General features: G+C 39.2%; 1 protein-coding gene across 1 annotated transcript in view; it reads right to left on the bottom strand.

Annotated features, from left to right (window-relative positions):
* LOC102815532 (ATP-binding cassette sub-family A member 13-like) overlaps positions 1–14,569 on the bottom strand; it is an 857,870-nt gene that overhangs the window by 208,398 nt on the left and 634,903 nt on the right. Inside the window, exon 52 of the mRNA XM_006874535.1 lies at positions 7,759–7,915. Within this exon, the coding sequence (XP_006874597.1) occupies positions 7,759–7,915 (157 nt within the window). The remainder of the gene's footprint in view (positions 1–7,758; positions 7,916–14,569) is intronic.

The raw sequence follows: 14,569 nt of genomic DNA, 5'->3' as shown, positions 1-14,569 counted from the left end.
GGGACCAGTCCCTGGAGAAGCGGAGGGTCATGCTAGGTAAAGTGGAGGGTCAGCAAAAATGAGGAAGCCCCTAAGAGATGGCAACAGCAATTGGCTCAAGTTTATCAGCAACTGTGAGATGGTGCAGGACTGGGTAGTGCATAAGGTCTTTAAGTCAAAATGACTCAAAGACACCTGATAACAACTAAGATCACAAAGTGTCCACCATTATGCACTCAGAGTCTCCATGTAACATCAGGTTTTAGTTGCTCCTAAGTTTAAACTTAGTTATTTAAAAGTTTCTTTACTTTACTTAAAACCTTTTCAATTTCAGAAGCAATCTGCTGATTTTCAAACACTTGCAATCTCCTAAAATTCAAAGAAAATGGCACCTCCCTGAAGGGACTTCTTTAATGTCTTCTTTTCCCCTCTGTTAACTCAGTTCATCTAGATCTGATCCCTTTCCAGCAGGAGTTACCTGTGCTCTCGATTCCATTCTCTCTCCTTCTCTGGGACCTCAGGCCAGCAGTTATACCCTTTATCACCAGTCTCTATACTTGCTCCTTTTCATTAGTGACTTTCCAAGCTCAAGTTTCACCCATTCTAAAACCTTTTAGCCAATGCTCCCTCATGTCCACATCTTCTCTGCCTGCCATAGCCTCTTTCTTTTGTGTCTCTCAAGTTTACTGAAAGTGGCATCGGTTTTCTCTTTCTTTACACCATCAGCCCCTTCACTTCTTAACCAATTGCCATTTCCCTTTAAACAGATTTCAAAACTCTACATGTTAGAAAATGCAACGAGCACTTTTAGGGGACTATCAATTGAATTCTTCAGCAACCCTTTCTTTCAAAAATGTTCCTTTTCCTGTATAATTCCTCTAAGTGCCTTTCAGATTCTCAGGGACTCTGTATTCTTTATTTCTCCAAAATACTGGTCTTCAGCATTCTCTCCCTATTAGTAGTTTCCTCACCCTTTACCCTCTATCTTCTCTGAGCTGATGACTTCCAAATCTCTATCTTAAAATTAGATGTCTATCTTATTGTTGTTCAGTGCCATTGAGTCAGTTCTGTCTCATAGCAACCCTGTGTACAACAGAACAAAACACTGCTCTGTCCTGTACCATCCTCATAACTGTTGTTATGTTTGAATCCATTGTTGCCACCACCATGCCAATCCATTTCATCAAGGGTCTCCCTCTTTTTCACGGACTTCTACTTTACCAAGTATGATGTCTTTCTCTAGGGACTGGTCCCTCCTGATAACATGTACAAAGAACACGAGACAAAGCTCTAAGTATCAAATGTGCTTCTTAGTGAATAACTTAACATGGGTCCCATAAACATCTTAAATTCAACATGTCCAAAATAAAAGCCATCCAAGGACTTCCCTAATAAAATCTCCAGACAGTTGACAAGCATTTATTGTACCTTGAGCACATTCCACGCTCTGTTCCAAGTGCTGGAGTAGAGCAGTGTGAGCAGAAAACATCCCTTTTAGAGGCTACTCAATGAAAGGTACCAGCATTCAATTTTTCCACCCTTGCTTTCACAGTCAACATCAAGTCAATTCTTCCTCTACAATAAGTTCAAAAACCTCTTACTTATTTAAGTTCCTGTTGCTGTTACCTTTGTTTAAGCTATAAAATGATCTCTCCTGAGTTGTTGCAACAACTTTCTTTCTAACTAGTCCTCTGCCTCCAATCATTATCCCCTCCAAATTGTATCCAAACTGCTTCTGTCTAAAGTGAAATTTTCCTTTTATTGATTAACAGCACTTAAATCCATTTTCTATTTTCTTCATGTAAAACTCAAGCATTTTATCAAAGCATGACAATCCTTCTTTATGTTTATTCACTTCTTCAACCTCCTATTCTACCACTCTCACTCCCTTCACATTTGAATATCCAGCTTTATTCAGTCAATTATAGTTACCAAAAAGTACTCTAGGCCTTGACTTGTGTTCTTTCCAGACTGTAATGCCTTCTACTCGCCACTTTCAGATGATTAGTGTAGAGGTGACCTCCTTCCTATCACTTCCAGACTTGATTAGGAGGTACTCTTCTATCTCATAGGGTATTCTAGGATACCCTGGACTCACACTGGAAAATGTCTAATCTCTTAGTTCACCGCTCTATTTGATCCAATGGACTTTAAACTCTCTGAGGACAACACATGAGTATGTTCATCACTGTATTCCAAGAACATAATATAATGTTTGAGATATAACAGGTGATCGATAACTAAGATCTGAATGAATGAATGATTCAAAAAACATTTGCAACTTAAGAATATTTTCTTCTATAGAATATACATATGCATGTGTTATATAAATAATATGTCCCAAATAATTAATTCATATAGTATAAGACACTATCAAAAGGAGTATTTTCCCAGTCACTCATTTATTTAACAATAAACAAAATATTGAGCACTTTAGACATAGCAGACAAGCAAATGTGGGTATAAGAGATGGCTCTGCCTTAGTTTATCATATTTTAATGAGAATATCACAAGCATCACAAGATGATATAAGTATTTAAATGAATGGAGTAATGTATTAATAGTTATGTTACTAGCTGACCAGAGGCAATAGAAAATTCAATAAAGTTTGCTGTTATTCTTGTTGTTAAGCAACATCCAGTTTTATTTTAACTCATAGCAACCCTATAGAGAGTTTTTTAAAAGAGATGGTGGGTTTGAACTGCCAACCTTGTGGTTAGCAGTCCAGTACTTACCACTATAATGTTATATCAGAACTCCTTTTTGCCTACAGATACAGGAAAAAATACACAAGTTTCATTTCATTCTCCCTTCATCCCTAAATTGACTGTCTGCCACTATTTATGAATTTCAACCAGTCCTAAAGGACTTCATTAATCCCACTTTCCATAAAACTATGCCCTTGAATCAATTACTTAGCCACATGAAAGGATTTTCTAGTACTAGTTATAGTATAAAAATAATAGAGTATTTCAGCTTTCAACTTGGGGACTGATAATGACAGAAATAACATACTAATAGCATAGTGGTTATGAATCAGCTGCTAACTCAAGGCTGGCACTTTTGAAACTACTGGCTGTTCCATGGGAGAAAGATGAAGCTTTCTGCTCCTGTAAAGATTTACAGCATCGGAAACCCTGTGCAGGGTCACTATGAGTCAGAACTGACTCCACGGTACTTAACAACAACAACATGTAACTTTATATCCAACTTTAAAGAATTCACAATTTTCTCTATGCAACTATGAATAAATGTGAATGAACACTGAAGAAGCAAATAGTTGGTTTATGTGGTGGAGGATGTAGCTCTACAAATCATGTTCATCTTAGGATATATGGAGATGGATCAACATGATCAGCATACAGAGAAATAAATCACTGATGCCTATAAGGATTTCCTTGACCCACACTAGCCCCACCTCTTCAAGGAGTCTCATCATGGGGAGAAATAAGTGCTCTAGTCTTGAATTAGAATTCATTGTATATTTTCTATAGAAATCAACTTATAAACTATAATTTTATAAAAATTAAAATGGTTATTTTGACATTAGTTTGCATTCACTACGGTTAATACTAGTAATAGGTATTTTAAGACTGATCCTTTCTTTCTTATATAAATTCTATAAACAATATATTACAAACTCCACAATTTGCAAATTAATACTTGACATGATTCATTTTATAATGCTGAAGTTTATAAACAAACGATATCAAAATAAAGGTCCAAGGAAAAGCAAGTCCTTAAGAAAAGCAATAAAATCCTTTTTGTATTTGTTACAAATTGATTTTGCACTACTTACTTATAGGTAACCTATTTTCTGTTGATTTTTGTTTTCCAAGTAATGCTTTTCTATCTACCACACTGTTAGAGGAGTCCTGGCATGGTGCCGTGGGTTAATGTGCCGGATTTTAAGGTCCATTTTAACCACAATGCTGGATATTCAAGCTCATCAGCTGCTCATGTGAACTTGATTCTGCCTTAGTGTCACCATAAGGTCACCTAGGGTCACCATGAGGCTGAACCAACTTGAAAGCACTTAACAACAATAACAACAACACTGTTAGAACCACATGGACAGAAATGCTCCTGACTAGTTCCCTTTCTCCTTCCTTCATTTTCCATTTGGAGTTAAACCCAACTTAGTGATTGTGTCCCCTAGGGCAGACCTCTGCTTCTGAATTATCTACAGATATTATCTACATTGTTGTTGTTGTTGTTAAGTGCCATCGAGTCGGGTCCGACCCATAGCGACCCTGTACAGGGTTTCCGAGGGTGTAGATCTTTACGGGAGTAGAAAGCCTCATCTTTCTCCCGCGGAGCGGCTGGTAGTTTCGAACCGCTGACCTTAAGGTTCGCAGCCCGATTCGTAACCACTACGCTACCAGAGCTCCTTATTACATAGATCTGTGTTTTTCCCACCTTAGTGTATCATTGACATCCATAGTGGTCCATGCCATATTAGAGGTATGAGGAAGAGGGAAAATTGTATAAATGCTTACACTAATTTCAATTTCTTCTCAAACTAAAGCCAATTAACAACTTCAGGGCTTTTTATGGGAGCAGAAAGCCTCATCTTTCTCCATGGAATGGCTGATAGTTTCAAACCACTGATCTTGAGGTTAGCAGCCTAACTTGTTACCACTAAACTACCAGAGCAACTTATTTAAAGGTTAGATATACTAATACAGATTAGTCAACAGTACAACCTTAAAACTCATCAAAATAGATTGTTTCCTCCACTGAATGCATAATAAATATTTGTAACATCTCTGCTTCTATGCAAATATGATACATAACCATGAAAAATAACACCCACCATCCCTTGAAAGTCAGTTGAGCCTCTGGAAGTCCAATTATATAGAAGTGAGCCTGTCCCCTTGACCAAGTATTCATCCTCACCCCAGTTAAAATGAGGTACCTTGGAGCTCCATGCCTTACCCAGATTATATTCTCAGCCACTGAGTCAGTAGAACATGTAGGCCACTAGGAAATTCTGAGGAATCAAACTCTATGCAAACAGCAGGAAATCAGGAGAAAGCAGTGTCATCAAGGTCAACAATAGTAGTAATGAAAATAATTACAATATGGGGACAGAGAGGAATGCAAACTGCAGTGCATTCCCACTAGCATGGGAATGATATGAATGTGAAGGGTATGTTAAAGCAGAGGCCACAGCCAAGTGTGCCACACTGAGGAACAAACATGATGGAAGAGCATGGTCAGCAACAAAGGGATATGTCTGCAGACAGAGATTCGGTGTGACTCAGAGAACTGATGGAATGGCACTCACAAAAGAAACTTGCTACTGAGAATGGCCTATTGAAGAAGGGTATTCTTTCTTACCCACTGCCATCTGTTGTTGTTGTTGCTGTCAGATGCCATCGAGCCAGAACCGATTCATAGCGACCCCATGCACAGCAGTTGTTCCTAAATCAAAGTGACACTAGGGTTTCTGAGACTGGAAATCCTTATGGGAGCAGCCAGCCTCATCTTTCTTTCACATCCTGCTGACCTTGCAGTTAGAGACCCAATGTTTAACCCACTGTGCCACCATGTGTAAGATATTCTTAGGGAGAGGCGTTCCTCTCCCTTGGAGAAGACGACATAACCACAGATTCATTCTTCAGAACAGTCCTTGATTACAACACTTTGAAACAAGCAGAGTCAGATTTATACCAGAGATCACAGCATCACTTCAGATAACATTTCAGACATGATCTGGTCTGAAAGTACAGTCAGCCATACAGCCTACTCCAGTGAACCAAAATGGAGGAATTCTCACCTTTCCTCCTATTGTGACACTTTGACAGAATACATTTTCATTCATGCATTCACTCATCTAATGATCAATTCAGTAATTCATCAGCAGTCACTGACTAAGATGCTAGGAAGACAGCCACAACCATCTTAGCCACTCTGCCATTATGAATGGAAGAACAGATTGTCACTTATTGCTAAGCCTGGATCTAGCTATACATAATAACACAGTCATTTCAGTTCATTAGAGTCATGTCTTTCTTCTGGAGCTTAAAGGCAGTGGAAACTAGAACATTTCCATTCTATGACAGTTATGAGTGCAACAAAATAGGCATGAGTGAACATTCTCTCCTTAAGAGTGTGCCTGGTTGCTTGACTGTCTTATGAATCTTGGTTTTCCTTGCCTACTATTGAAAACTAGACACTTGAGGAGAGAAAGGAATATCCAGAAACATCACTATAGAAAGCTTGTAAGCCCATCTTCAGCCTATAACTGATTGGAATACCTAAAATGGGGCTAGAACTTGCCCAATGAAAGAGGCTTCCTGCGGAGCCTTTGTATTGAATAAGACCATAGTGGAATCCTGATCACCAACCAGAATCTTCTGAGGTGGGAAATTTCCAATTGAAAAGACAAGCAGACCAGCCTGGAGCAGCTAGAGGAATAGAAGATACTTCTTTAAGGAAAGACCAGCAGGAAAAATAAAAAACAAGAATAAGCAAGTTGTTCACAGGAAAGCCATCAAGGCAAGCAATCAAGTCCCCTCAGGGTAAAACCCCTTCCAACACTGAAACTCAAAGGTAATACATGAGCAGGCATGTAATTTTGCTGGTGACCATATTGGTCTACCGATAAGGGGAAGTGGGGGCAAAAACAGCAATGAAGCTGTGAACTAAGTCCAATCACGTTCAATAGACTCCTGGCAACATGGATCGCGACCTGGTTGGCCAGCAGTATACCGAGACCTGGGAACTCCTGAGTCCATGGATAGGGACATAGTCACAGAGGACTAGAGTGGAGAGTGAAGCATCCAGATGATATAAAGTGGGGGGAGATGCACAAGAATGCCCGCATTTGCAGATAGTACCCATTTGACCTAGCTTCAACGGCTTGATGAACAGAACTCGACTAGAGGAAGAAAGAAGAGGGGAAAAAAGTGCAATTGCTACAATTTTATGAACTTGACCTATACTTATGGGTGTAGGAACTTAAAAGAGGGAACAGATCTTTACAGAAAAGATGACGTCCACCCTTTCTGCACACAGGGTTGACAGAGATGGGCAACTTAGACATTGGCTACCCAAAATGTGGGGAGGAGAGGAACAACACAGGCACAAAATGACTGGCTTTTCAAGAGGGAGCTTAGTTTCAGAGGGTGCAGGGGGAGGTAGAGTCTCCACTGAGTGGTTTCCAACCTGTCTAGATGGGGCTGATGAAAGGCGATGGGTATAAGACTCTTGTGGTTCAATCGTGAATAATTGCTATCAAGACTGATTGTGAATTCTGAAAATGTAAAGGTAGATATTTTGTAACAAAGGAGAGAAGTGGTTGGTCTTGCAGTCCAGGAGTGGAGAACCCTGGGATTATCAAGGGAGAAGAGCAGAGTGCAGAACCCTGTGCAGAGAAGCAGCTATGCCAGAGATGATGATGTGGAAAGATGGAGCGAGTGAGGAATCTAGACTCAAGGAGGGAGAGGGGCTGTGTGCTGGCAGCTGGGGTGGGGGGCTGGATGCAGGGTATACTCTTTGGTTGCTTGAATGGTTATATGTTCCTATGTTCCTGAGTGGTTCCGTGTACATCAAAAAAAAAAAAAAAAAGAAAGAAAGAAAACAGAGGTATTAGAAACAAATGCTGTTGAATGATCCATGGAGGGGATTGTAATCATTGCAATGAAATGAAATACGATAGGATGAGTGTATAGCCAATGTCCTCCCATGTAAACTATTACTCAATTCACAATAAACACTTAAACAACAACAAAAAAAAGAGTGCCTCTGGATGTGATGTTGATGTTCACTGACCTGTGATTTGGAGATGATAACCAACAGCCGAGGCATGATAGTCATGAGCATGGTGCAGAGGCCACAGATGAAGTTTAAAGAGATGTAGGAGATGAAAGCTACATCTGAACTTGAAAAGACTCTGGACATCAGATACATCCATGGTAGTGTTGCATATCTGAAAAGTAAACAGAAAAATAACGTTTAGTTTACTGTAATGCTTAGATTAAAATGGAAACATCACTGGACAGGGGCAAAACACAGAACTCACATGTGGATCTATAGTTGTCAGCTCCATGACCTAGGGCAAGTCAGTTGACTACTCCCATCATTACCTACTTTCCACGACTGGACCTTGTCCTCTGCTTTAACGCTCTTCAGAAAGCAAGAATAAAGCCTACTTTTGTTGTTGTTGTTATTAAGTGTCACCAAGTCAGTTCCAACTCACAGCGACCCTGGATAGGATTTCCAAGGACCAGCTTGTGTGTTTGGATTGCTGGATTACATATTATATATATAATAGTATATAATCATGCAGTAACATTAATAACAAACAATAATCTATGAATGGATACAGAGCTAGCTATGAAAGGTAAGCAGGTGTGAGATGGTGAATGGGAGTCTTCCATTGAGTATATATGGGTTTCTCAGAGGATATGTGCACATATTTATTTGTATGCTGCAGGGTTGTATATGTAATAGAGGAGTCCTGGTACGGTACTGTAACAGTTTAATGCACTGGACTGAAAAGTTGGTTTGAACCACAAGGCCGGTGGTTGAAGCTCTCCAGTAACTCTTAGAAAACCCTACATGGGGTTGCTATAGGTCAGAAGTGAGTCACTGGCACTTAACAACCACAACAACAACATATGTAATAATATTTGTCAATGTCGCCTTTTACTCTGTGCACCTCCCAGTGTCTTCCTTTGCCTTGTTCATGTTGTAGTGACCTCCCTCTTATTGTATATTCCTTTTCCTTTTACCCAAATTATTATATGTCTATGAAGTCCTGGTGTGGAATGTGGGTTAATGCGCCAGACTGAAAAGCCGTTTGATCTGCAAGGTTGGTGGTTCAAGCTCACCAGCTGCTCCTTGGAAACCCTATATAGGGTCGCTATGGATCAGAACCAATTTAACAACAACACGGAGTCCTGGTGTGGTGCTGTGGATTAATGCACTGGATTGGATTGCAAAGTTGGTTTGAATGTAAGGTCAGTGGTTCAAGATCACCAGTCACTCCTCAGAAACCATATACAGGGTTGCTATGAATTAGAACCAACTTAACAACACTATAGTTACTGAATTTCCTTCCTTCTCCATCCTTTCCTTGGTAACCATTACCTTTCAGCCAAGCAGTAGACAGTCCTATAAAGTTTAAAAAAAAAAAAAAAAAAAAAAGACACCTGTGAGGAATGTTCCATAGGAAACCAAAAGGGTAGTATTGCCCCAAAACCAAGTTTAGAAGCTACAAAAGAACAAATGAAAACAGGAAACCCAGGGCTGATGGTGTTGTTGTGTCTTCAAGCCAGATTCGACTCATAGTCCATCCTGTATAAGGTTTGAACCACTGATCCTGTGGTTCAAACTGACCTTGCAATTTAGTGCTTTATCTCCCAGCACCACACCAGAACTCCTGGGAGAAAGTGCTATTACACTGAGGGAATAGCAACTGATGTCATGAAGGAAAATGTGCATCAACTGTGGAATGGAAAACTAGTCTATTATGTAAACTTTTACCCAAACCATATAAAATGTTCCAAAAAAGAATAAAAGATTGGTTTTCACTGTAGTCCCTCACTACCTTTGAAATTCCTAAAGTTTTTCTAATATGTTAATTACAGGAGTTTTTTGTTGTTGTTTTTAAATTACGAGACTTTGAAATGATAGTAAATTGGGGGCAATGAGCAATGGGTGCAATGAAAAGGTTTTGGTTTAGCCTGAAGTAAAAGAGAACCTGAATAGCCATCCTAAAACACTGACTAAAGTTAACATTTAATTTCCTCCCTAGCTACATTCCATAATTATTCACACCATTTCAATTTCTAAAACAGATTTGTGATTCAAATGAGAGTGGGAACTTTCTTCCTGAGATCAAAAGTGAAATTAGCAAACAAGAATTGTTGGAACAGTCACTATGTTTGGCACTAGACCACCCTAACTAATGATGAGATCATCCTAATATTGGAATAGAAAAATAAAAACACGTTCTGTGCTATTGATTTTCTGCCCCCAACTCCCTCCCCCCATAAAGATCTCAGGCTGCCTTCCAGTTGGGGAGATAAATCAGGGAGAGCCCCACTTCCCTATCTTCCTATGTGTTGATACTTTGCTCTGAGACTTCTTTCTGAGTAGTGACTGATTTAGAGGTAGGTGACTAGAACCTTTTTGAAGTTACAACAGTAAATAGTGAACCCTGGCTAACTTTTTGGAGTCCTTGTATGATATTGTGGGTTAATGTGCTGAGCTGCAAGGCTGGCGGTTCAAGCTCACCAGCCGATCCATGGAAACTCTATACACGGTCACGATGGGTCAGAACCAACTCAGTGGCACTTAACAATAGCAACAACACGCTAATTTCTTAGTAGCTTTCAGATGTTTGACACTGAAATATGTCCTTTGGTCAAACAGATAAATTCTTATATTTCAAAAATGTAGTATCTCAGTATCTGTGAAAGTCAGAACTTGTATAAGGCAGAATTTTTTTGGAAAAGAAAAACTCAAAATATTTTCCACTAAAACAATAGAAAAGTGGTGAGCCTGCAAGCATACTGTCAAAGGCATAAAACATGGAAGACCCAGAAAAAAACAGCAATCCTGTTGAGTTCTGGCTTTCATGAGTTTCACTATACATATACATATAATGTAATGATATATACAGAAATAATAGAATCTTTCTGAAACTTTGCTTATTGGTAATGTGCCTAATATTTGGACTTTAAGAACATGATTACAGAGCACACAAGACAGCTGTGAGAACTTCAAAACTATTGTTCTCAAAGAGTCGCTGGACCAAATAATTACCAATAAGTGCCTTAGGAATGTGTTGTTGTTGTTAAGTGCCATCGAATGGGTTCCAACTCATAACAACCCTGTACAGGGTTTCAGAGGAGTGTCTGGTGAGCTTGAACAGCTGACTTTGCAGTTCAAACAGACTTTTCACTACAACACATTAACTCACAGCACAACACTTGTTGTTGTTGTTGTTGTTGTTAGGTGCCATCGAGTTAGTACCAACTGACAGTGACCTTACACACAGCAGAATGAAACACTGCCCGATCCTGGGCAACATCACTACTGTTGCCATGCTTGAGTCCATCGATGCTGCCACTTGGCCAATTCATCTCATTGGTGGTCTTCTTCTTTTTCTCTGACCCTCCACCTTACCAAACATGATATCCTTCTCCAGTGTCCTTCCTGACAATATGTCCAAAGTATGAGAGACAAAGTTTTACCATCTTGGCCTCCAAGAAACAACTCTGGCTGCACTTCTTTCAAAACGGATCTATTGGTTCTTTTGGCAGCCCATGGCATGACACTTTCAATACTCTCCTCCAACACCATAACTCAAAAGCATCAATTCTTCTATGATCTTCCTTATTCACTGTCCAGCTTTCGCATTCATGAGGTTATTAAAAATACCATGGCTCTGGTCAGGTGCACCATAGTCCTCAAGCTGACATCTTTACTCTTCAACACTATAAAAAGGTCTTGTGCAGCAGATCTGCCCAATGCAAAACGTCATTTGATTTCCCGACTGCTGCTTCCGTGAGTGTTGATAGTTGATCCGAGAAGAATGAAGTCTTTGACAACTTCAATCTTTTCTCTGTTGATAAGAATGTTGTTTACTGGTCCAGTGGTGAGGATTTTTGTTTTCTTTACATTGAGATGTAATCCATACCGAAGGCTGTGCTCTTTGATCTTCATCAGTAAATGTTTTAAGTCTTCTTAACCTTCAGCAAGCAAGGTTGTATCACCTGCATATCGCAGGTTGTTAATTAGTCTTCCTCCAATCCTGATGCCACATTTTTCTCCATATAACCCAGCTTCTCAGATTATTTCTCAACATACAGGCTGAATACGTATGGTGAAAGAATACAACCTTGTCAAGTATTCTAATGAAATGTGCAGACCAGACATTAGGAAACCAAAAGAGAAGAACAAGGTCAGCATTTCTCAAATTGAAAGAACTGAAGATAAAATTCAAACCTCAACTTGCAATGTTAAAGGATTCTATGGGCAAAGGATTGAATAACACAGAAACCATCAGAAGAAGAAGGAAGGAATGCACACTCATGGTAACAAAAAGAAATGGTTGATGTTCAACCATTTCAAGAGATAGCATATGATCAAGAGCCAGTGGTGCTAAAGAAAGAACTACAAGGTACATTGATGGCACTGACAAAGAAAAAAGCTATAGGAATTGATGGAATACAAACTGAAATCTTTCAGAAATCTGATGCAGTACTGGAGGTGTTCACTCATCTACTCCAAGAAATTTGAATGACAGATACCTGGTCAACTGATTGGAAGAAATCTGTATTTCTGCCCATTGCAAAGAGAGGTGTCCCAACAGAATGCCAAAATAATCAGATAATATCATTAATATCATATGCAAGTAAAATTTTGCTCATGATAATTCAAAAATGGCTATAGCAGTACATTGACAGGAACTGCCAAAGGTTCAAACCAGATTCAGATGATGAGGTGGAACGAGGTATGTCATTGCTGATGTCAGGTGGATCTTGACTGAAAGCAGGGAATACCTGAAAGATGTTTATGTGTGCTTTATTGACTATTGCATAGTGGATCATGACAATGTATGGACAACACTGAGGAGAATGAGTATTCCAGAACACTTAATTGTACTCATAAGAAACCTGTATATAGACCCAGAAACAGTCATTTGAATAGAACAAGGGCAGACTGAAAGGTCTAAAATCAGGAAAGGTATGAGCCAGGGTTGTTTTCCAAAGAAAGCCTGGAGTTTATGTGGGAAAACATGAATAAGAATAACTTACATGGTTATTCAATCTGTATGCTGAAGAAATAATTTGGAAAAAATATGAAGAATGTGGCCTCAGAATTGCAGGAAGTCTCATTAACAATCTGTGATATGCAGGTGATACAACCTTACTTTCTGAAAGTCAAGAGGACTTACTGATGAATATCAAAGACCACAGCCTTCAGTATGGGTTGTACTTCATTGTAAAGAAAACAAAAATCCTCACCACTGAATCAATAAATAATATCACAATTAATAGAAAAAAGATTGAGGTTGTCAAAGACTTCATTTTGCTTGGTTCTGCTGTCAACACTCATGGAAACAGCAGTCAATAGATCAAATGATATATTACATTAGAAAAATCTGCTACACAAAACCTCTTTAAACTGTTCAAAAGCAAAGACGTCTGTTTAAGGACTAAGGTGGGCCTGATCGAAGCCATGGTATTTTCAATAGCTCCATGCATATGAAATGTGAAAAATGAATAAGGAAGACCAAAGAAGAATTGATGTATTTGAGTTGTGGTGTTGGAGAAGATTATTAAAAGTATCATGGACTGCTAGAAGAACAAGTCAGTGTTGGAAGAAATACAACCGGAATGTTTATTTGAAGCCAGGATGGCAAAATTTTGTCTCTTATACTTCAGGCATACTATCAGGAGGGACCAGTCCCTGGAGAAGAACATTGTCATGCTTGGTAAGGTGGAGGGTCAGTGAAATAAAGAAGACCCCCAACAAGATGGACTGGCACATTGAAAGGAGCAATGGGCTCATGGGTAAGCAGGATGGGGCAGTACTTTGTTCTATTTTGCACAGGGTCACTGAGTCAGAACTAACTCAATGGCATGTAACAAAAACAGCAATAGTTTATAAATATGGTCTTGGTGAAAGAAATAGTGCTGGAGTTTGGTAGTGGTGGCGTGCTGTGTAGTTGGTTCTGACTTATACATGAGGCTGTAAATCTTTATAGGAACTGAACGCCTCATCGTTGTCCTGCGGAACAGCTGGTAGTTTCAAACTGCTGGCCTTGCATTTAGCAGCCCAACTCATAAACACTATGATACCAGATTACTTGATAGAATTTTTTAAGACAAAAGACTTTTTAATTGCAAATACCCATTCTCCCCATGACTGTAGTCACAAGGAAGTAAGCAACTCAGCTATGATTTCCATCAAAGTTAGTGTGGAGCTTTCCGAATCAATCCTGGTATCTGGAATCACGTGAGCCCTGCTCCAGACCTATCGAGTCAGCCACAGCCATCATGCTCTAGTCCTAACTATAATGAGCAGCTGAACAGACTGTTTTTTCCACAGTGATGGAAAAAAAAAAAATCACAAAAAAGAGAGACAAATGCACCTGTTAAGAGACGGAGAGTGGCAGAATGGATAAGAAAACAAGATCCTTCAAAATGCTGTCTGCAAGAGACGCATCTCACACACAGAGACAGAAACAGATTAAAAGTGAAAGGATGGGAAAAAATATACCAAGCTAACTGCAATAAAAAGCGAACAGGAGTGGCAGTGCTAATCTCGGATAAAATAAACTTTAAGGCAAAAGCCAGCATAATAGATAAAGATGGACATTATATCATGATTAAAAGGACAATTGAACAAAATGAAATAACCATTCTAAATATCTATGCACCCAATGAAAGAGTGACAAAATATCTAAAACAAACGCTAAGAGATTTGAAGAAAGAAATAGATGAATCCACAATAATAGTGGGTGACTTTAATACACCACTTTCAAAAATGGATAGAACAACTAGAAAGAAACTTGACAAAGACACAGAAGAACTAAGCAACACAATCAACCAACTGGACTTTATGA

The sequence above is a fragment of the Chrysochloris asiatica genome, unplaced genomic scaffold (genome assembly GCF_000296735.1).
Source record: "Chrysochloris asiatica unplaced genomic scaffold, ChrAsi1.0 scaffold00282, whole genome shotgun sequence".
NCBI lineage: Eukaryota > Metazoa > Chordata > Mammalia > Afrosoricida > Chrysochloridae > Chrysochloris > Chrysochloris asiatica.
Note: the sequence above shows the minus strand (reverse complement) of the source record. Positions and strands in the feature narration are given on the sequence as shown.